Genomic DNA, 7,146 nt, shown 5'->3' on the forward strand with positions numbered 1-7,146 from the left:
TGCAGCTGAGATTTGGGGTAAATAGACAAATAAACCATCACCCCACTGGGTCCTACCCCTCCCCCAGCGCTGATCGTATTTGCAGAACAGATTTGGGGCAAATTCCAAATTCTCAAATAAACCACTACTCAACTGGGTCCCACCTCCCTGTTCTGCCCAGGCACCCTTTCACCAGTGTTCACCTCATTTGCAGCAGAGATTTGGGGTAAATACACACAAAAACCACCACCCAGCTGAATCCCATCATCCTGCCCACCCCAGGCACCCTTTCCCCAGCATTGACCTCATTTACAGAACAGATTTGGGGCAAATTAGCAAGTAAACCACTGCCCAGCTGGGTCCTACCACCCTACCCTGTCCAGGCACCCTTCCACCAGTATTCACCTCATTTGCAGAACAGATTTGGGGCAAATTCTTGAGTAAACCACCACCCAGCTGGGTACCACCACCCTGTTCTGCCCAGGCACCCCTTCACCAGTATCCACCTCATTTGAGCTGAGATTTGGGGTAAATACTCAAATAAACCATCACCCAGCCCAGGCACCCCTCTCCCAGCATTGACCTTATTTGCAGAGCAGATTTGGGGCAAATTCTCACATAAACCACCACTCAGTTGGGTCTCACCACCCTACCCAGGTACTCCTTCCCCAGCATTGACCTCATCTGCAGCTGAGATTTGGGATAAATAGACAAATAAACCATCACCTAGCTGGGTCCCACTGTCCTACCCCTTCCCCAGCGCTGACCTTATTTGCAGAACAGATTTGGGGCAAATTCTCAAATAAACCACTACTCAACTGGGTCCCATCACCCTGTTCTGCCCAGGCACCCCTTCATCAGTATCTACCTCGTTTGCAGCAGAGATTTGGGGTGAATACACAAATAAACCATCACCCTGTCCAGGCACCCCTTCACCAGTGTTCACCCCATTTGCAGCAGAGATTTGGGGTAAATACACACAAAACCCACCACCCAGCTGAGTCCCACCATCCTGCCCGGCCCAGGCACCCCTTCCCCAGCATTGATCTCATTTACAGAACAGATTTGAGGCAAATTCTCAAATAAACCACTGCCCAGCTGGGTCCTACCACCCTACCCTGTCCAGGCACCCTTTCACCGGTATTCACCTCATTTGCAGAACAGATTTTGGGTAAATACTCAAATAAACCATCACCCAACCCAGGCACCCCTTTCCCAGTGTTGACTTCATCTACAGAACAGATTTGGGGCAAATTCTTGAGTAAACCACCACCCAGCTGGGTCCCACCACCCTGTTCTGCCCAGGCATCCCTTCCTCAGCATTGACCTCATTTGCAGCAGAGATTTGGGGTAAATAGACAAATAAACCATCACCCCATTGGGTCCTACCCCTTCCCCAGCGCTGACCACATTTACAGAACAGATTTGGGGCAAATTCACAAGTAAACCACTGCTCAGCTGGGTCCTACCACCCTACCCTGTGCAGGCACCCTTTCATCGGTATTCACCTCATTTGCAGAAGAGATTTGGGGTAAATACTCAAATAAACCATCACCCAACCCAGGCACCCCTCTCCCAGTGTTGACCTCATTTGCAGAGCAGATTTGGGGCAAATTCTCACATAAACCACCACTCAGTTGGGTCTCACTACCCTGCCCAGGTACTCCTTCCCCAGCATTGACCTCATCTGCAGCTGAGATTTGGAGTAAACACAAATAAACCATTACTCAGCTGGTTCCCATTGCCCTACCCCTTCCCCAGCATTGGCCTCATTTGCAGCTGAGATTTGGGGTAAATTCACAAGTAAACCACTGCCCAGCTGGGTCCTACCACCCTACCCTGTCCAGGCACCCTTTCACCAGTATTCACCTCATTTGCAGAACAGATTTGGGGTAAATATACAAATAAACCACCACCCAGTCCAGGTACCCCTTCCCCAGCATTGACCTCATCTACAGAACAGATTTGGGGCAAATTCTCAAATAAACCACCACTCAGCTGGGTCTCACCACCCTGCCCAGGTACTCCTTCCCCAGCATTGACCTCATCTGCAGCTGAGATTTGGGGTAAATAGACAAATAAACCATCACCCCACTGGGTCCTACCCCTCCCCCAGCGCTGATCGTATTTGCAGAACAGATTTGGGGCAAATTCCAAATTCTCAAATAAACCACTACTCAGGTGGGTCCCACCATCCTGTTCTGCCTGGGCACCTCTTCACCAGTGTTCACCTCATTTGCAGCTGAGATTTGGGGTAAATACACACAAACCCCACCACTCAGCTGTGACCCACCATCCTGCCCAGCCAGGCACTCCTTCCCCAGCATTGACCTCATTTGCAGCTGAGATTTGGGGTACATAATCGAGTAAAGCACCACCCAGCTGGGTTCTAACACCCTGCCCTGCCCAGCACTGCTTCCCCAGTGTTCACCTTATTTGCAGCTGACATCTGGGGTAAATAGAGAAATAAACCATCACCCTGTCCAGCCACCCCTTCCCCGGTGTTCACCTCATTTGCAAAACAGATTTGGGGTAAATATTCGAGTAAACCACCACCCAGTTGGGTTCTAACACCCTGCCCTGCCCAGCACCACTTCCCCAGTGTTCACCTCATTTGCAGCTGAGATCTGGGGTAAATACACAAAAACCCCACCACCCATCTGGTTCCCACTGCCCTACCCCTTCCCCAGCATTGACCTCATTTGCAGAACAGATTTGGGGTAAATAATCCAGTGAACCACCACCCAGCTGCATCCCACCACCCTTCCCTGCCCAGGCTCCCCTTCCCCAGTATTCACCTCATTTGCAGAACGGATTTGGGGCAAATTCTTGAGTAAACCACCACCTAGCTGGGTCCCACCACCCTGTCCTGCCTAGGCACTACTTCCTCAGCATTGACCTCATTTGCAGCTGAGATTTGGGGTAAATACTGGAGTGAACTCCTCCAGGCAGTGAACACTGCCGTGTTCCCACCCATCCCTCCCACACCCCTCCCAACACCCCAGCAAGGGTGAAAACAGGCTCCAGCTCCGGTTTTTGGTTGGGAAAGCCTGGCTGTAAGCGCCCAGCCCGGAATTCCAGAGGGAAATCCCCGCCCAGAGCCCAGCCACCAGCGATCCTTCCCACGGGGTGACTCAGTGCTAACAGCGCCGAGCCAGGCACGCCGAGGGCAAAGTCCTGCCCAGGGAAAGCCACTGTCAATGTTGGCTTTGTGTCCAGCAGGGACACACCAGGGAGCTCCCAGCCACGCCCAGGCTCTGGTTATCCCCACACTGCCCTGGGCGTGCTGAGATGTGGCTCAGAAAAAGGCACATCCCGGAGCCAAACGTCCCCACGGCCAGCTGGCAGCGGGTCACCGCGGTGTCCTGCCATTCCCAGAGGAGGGACAGCGTGGCCAAGCACAGACAGAGCAGGGTGGCAGTGTCCCCTGTGCCCTGGGCACGGTGCTGGCTCCTTACCGACCATGGCCAGCGTGCGGATGCAGGATTCCACCGAGCTCTTGTGCTGCTGCTGCAGCCAGGGACACTCCAGCAGCCGCGTGGTGGACTGCAGGAGCTGCACCACGATGGTCTGGTGGGTCTGGGGGAGAGAGCAGGCAGCTCAGACCGTGTCTGTGGGGCTGGCCGAGCTGCTGTCCCCTCCCTGCTGCCCTGTTCATGCCCTGTCACCTGCAGGGAGGTGCTGTTCTCCGAGAAGGGYGAGCTGAAGAAGGCGTTGATGGTGTCCAGCACCACTGTCAGCACGTACTTCTCCAGCGTGGCGTCCGGCAGGCGCTTCTCCCGCTTCTTGCACATCTGTCAGGACAAGGGGACACCCATGGCACTGGGGTCAGGTGAGCTTGTGTCCCCCCAGAGGCTGCTGGGACCACGCTGAGCAGATGGATTGGCCGGTGACACAGCTCCAGAGAGCTCTGACCACTCTCCAACCAAAAATGTGGCAGCTACAGGAGTCCCCACAGCACCCAAACCCCACAGGGTCATGGTGACACCACCCTGTCCCCATCCAACCCGCCACTGCTGCTGCTGTCCCTCCCACCCAGCCCTCCCCACGCACCTGGGCCATGTCCAGGGTGAAGTTCTCAAAGAGGGTCCAGATGTGGTTGCTGGTGTAGATCTCCTTCATCTCCACCTCCGTGTCCACGTAGCAGTGGTTGACAAAGTTCACGTAGGCCATCTTCACCTGCCAGGGAGGGTCACAGGGGCAGGGACACCATCAGGGGACAACCAGCAGAGCCCCAGTGTCCCCCTGGCTGCCACCCCGTACCTCCGTGATGCAGTCCTCRTGCGTCACCACCCGCACCACGTCCTCCAGGGGCAGCAGGGACGTGCACTTGATCTCGGTGTAGACGTTCTTGCCCTCGGCACAGGCGGCCAGCAGGTCCACCAGGGAGATRTGGTACATCAGGGGGCTGTTCTCCTCCACCCCGTCCCTGGCCGCCGTCATCATCTCCAGCAGCGTGGCCAGCGACGCTTTGTCGTTGTAGAAAACCACCACGTCGTCCCCGGCGTTGGTGAGCTGCAGGGGTCAGTGGTCAGTGGTCATCGTGCTGAAAATGGAGGGTCAGAGACCTCCAAGGCCAGTGGGGTCCCCTCTGCAGTGGGGGATGAGCAGCAGTGGGTAGGAAGGGTGACAGGAATTTGTAGGGACAACGAGGGTGACAAGGATTTGTGTTTGCAGCCAAAACAAGGCATTTCCAGTGCAATCAGAAATTATRGGACTCCCAAACTGGCTTGTGGACCTTGCACCGAGCTCCCAGAGATGGCTGATGACCACTCAAGGTGGCCACCAGCACCAGGGTTGGCTGGTTCCATGGAGGATCCAGCACGGCTGGAAGGCTCTTCCCAAGCAAGAATCCAACGGTGCAGGTTCCAAAAGCCACACCCTGCTCTCCCACCGGCCCTGCCCCACAGGAGAGCTCCTCACCTCGGTCATGATCATGTCCTGGCACTTCTTGACGTACTTGCCCTCGGCCTTGATGATGGTGTGCAGGAAGTCGAGGTACTGGACGTGGCGGCCGTGGGTGGCCACGCAGTGGATGAAGTGCTGCGGCACGGTCTCGTTGATCTCCGAGCACAGCTGGTAGTTGTTGAGGAAGATGTGCTGCATGGTCTCGGCCTCCAGCAGCTGGGGACAAGGGGCACAGGGAGCTCAGGGGGTGACAAAGACAGTTTCCAGTCTCCTCCTGGCTTTTCCATCCCCTGCTCTCAGCCCCAGGAGCAGTGCTGAGTCCCGTCCCTGTGCTGCTGCCCCCTCCTCACCCCCGGGGTCAGGAACAGGTTGAGGTGTTTGTGCAGCAGGGCCTGGTTCTCCTGGTTGCCMGCACAGAACTTCTGCAGGAACTGGTGGGTGAACTTGAGGATCTCCATCATCTTGGCATCGCCCTGAGGAACGGACAGAGGAGAAACACGCGGAGCTGGGAGGGACGGGAGTGATGGGAGAACGCTCAGCGGGGTCACCACATGTCCTCCTGTCCCCTTGGAGCTTAGGACTGGCTGGGTTTTGCCCACCCACCTTCTCATAGGGGATCTGCAGCAGGTCCAGCATCACTTTGTGGGCGTCCATGTTCTTCAGCARGCGCTGCTGCTTCTTGCGCACCTGCTCGCCCACCCCGCACATCTTGTTCAGCCKCTCCAGGATCTGGGGACAGAGGGGCCAGGGGCTGAGCCTGGAGACACTCGGGATGGCCACCAGCTCTGGGGATGGTGTGCATTCCAGATGTTCCTTCCATTGATGCCTTAGGATTTTTAGTTTGTATATTTTCGTGCATCTGTATTCTTGTATTTCTCCAGTGCAACACTAAAACTATCGTTCTCCCATCTTTAGACAAAATAATCCTTCTCTGAGCCTGAATCCAAGGACACCTCAGAGCCCCAAAATATGGAAACAGCAGCCCCAAAATATGGAAACAGCAGCGAGTTGGAGGGGGGAGAAAGTTTGGGGTGGTTGAACATCATCACCTGAAAAGATCACTGGAGAATTAAGACACGATATGTTCATAAGACAGAACTTATAAAAGGTGAGGATCTTGTGACTCGGTGTCCATTTTGGGTGTAGCCTCAGGAGGAGACTTTGTCTGCCCTCAATGTACCAGGTAGGCCTGTTAGGCCTGGATTAAAGTTGTCCATTCTCTTAAATTTGTCTGGCCTCTGTTTCAGATTAGGCATCACCATAATGCCAGGTGTTGGATATTAAAAARGAGTTCTTTACAGAAAGAGTGATAAAGCACTGGAATGGTCTGCCTGGGGAGGTGGTGGAGTCACCATCCCTGGGTGTGTTTGAAAAGAGATTGGATGAGGTGCTTGAGGTGTTGAGGTGTTAAGGCATGAGTTGGACTCAAAGATGTTGTGGGTCTCTTCCAACCCTGGTGGTTCTGTGCTTCAAATCCAGAAATCCCCCCAGAATTTCAGCCCTTCCCTTCTGACCTTTGTGAACAGCCCCGAGGATGGGCTCGGTCTCACTCACCCCTTTGACTATCTGGTAGTTCTCGCTGCTCTTCTCTCCTGGAGCAATGACCTCCTCGTCAGCACCGTGCTGCAGGGGACACAACAGCACTGGGGTCACCTCTGTCCCTCCAGCTRCACCCCCAGGACCCTCCTGGAGCCCCCATCAGGTGCTGGGTTGAGAGGAGCTGCCCCCCTGCCTCCCACTCCTTTCCCAACCCAGATCCCAGGGCCTTGCTCTCACCTCCTTCTTCTCCTTCTTGTTCCCGTCCCCTGTGTTGTCCCCCTTGGTGCTGCCCTTCTTGTCCACCCACAGCTCCGATTTCTCCACCATCGTGCGGAGCTTGTCCAGCTCYGACTTGATCACCTTGTAGTTCTCCACGTCCTGGGCTGAGATCAGGAGCTGGACCTGTGGTGACATTCCCAGGGCTTTCCAGTTCGGGGCACAAATYCCACTCCCAGACCTCCCAAGGAAAGGGACAGGATACACCCTGCGCCCCCCTATCCACAGCCACAGGCCCAGTTCTAGGTAAAAATCCCACTCCCACATCTCCCTCCTAAGGAAAGGGTTGGGATCCACCCCATGTCCCCCAGTTTGGGACACAAATCCCAGATCTCCCTCCCAAGGAAAGGGCTGGGATCCATTCCATGCCCCCAACCCACAGCCAGGTGTGGGGTGCCCCAGTTTGGGGCAAAAATCCCACTCCCTCCCTCCCAAGAAAAGGGA

The 7,146-nt window shown here is 55.3% G+C and overlaps 1 protein-coding gene across 1 annotated transcript in view; it reads right to left on the reverse strand.

Moving 5' to 3' along the window:
* ITPR3 (inositol 1,4,5-trisphosphate receptor type 3) overlaps positions 1-7,146 on the reverse strand; it is a 55,182-nt gene that overhangs the window by 22,252 nt on the left and 25,784 nt on the right. Inside the window, exons 25-33 of the mRNA XM_057385369.1 lie at positions 6,664-6,828; positions 6,442-6,510; positions 5,491-5,616; positions 5,238-5,360; positions 4,903-5,103; positions 4,243-4,494; positions 4,033-4,158; positions 3,648-3,773; positions 3,382-3,558 (exon numbers count right to left, since the gene is read on the reverse strand). Coding sequence (XP_057241352.1) covers positions 3,382-3,558; positions 3,648-3,773; positions 4,033-4,158; positions 4,243-4,494; positions 4,903-5,103; positions 5,238-5,360; positions 5,491-5,616; positions 6,442-6,510; positions 6,664-6,828 — 1,365 coding nt within the window. The remainder of the gene's footprint in view (positions 1-3,381; positions 3,559-3,647; positions 3,774-4,032; positions 4,159-4,242; positions 4,495-4,902; positions 5,104-5,237; positions 5,361-5,490; positions 5,617-6,441; positions 6,511-6,663; positions 6,829-7,146) is intronic.

The sequence above is a fragment of the Malurus melanocephalus genome, unplaced genomic scaffold (genome assembly GCF_030028575.1).
Source record: "Malurus melanocephalus ecotype Western Australia unplaced genomic scaffold, MMel_1.1 scaffold_818, whole genome shotgun sequence".
Taxonomy (NCBI): Eukaryota; Metazoa; Chordata; class Aves; order Passeriformes; family Maluridae; genus Malurus; species Malurus melanocephalus.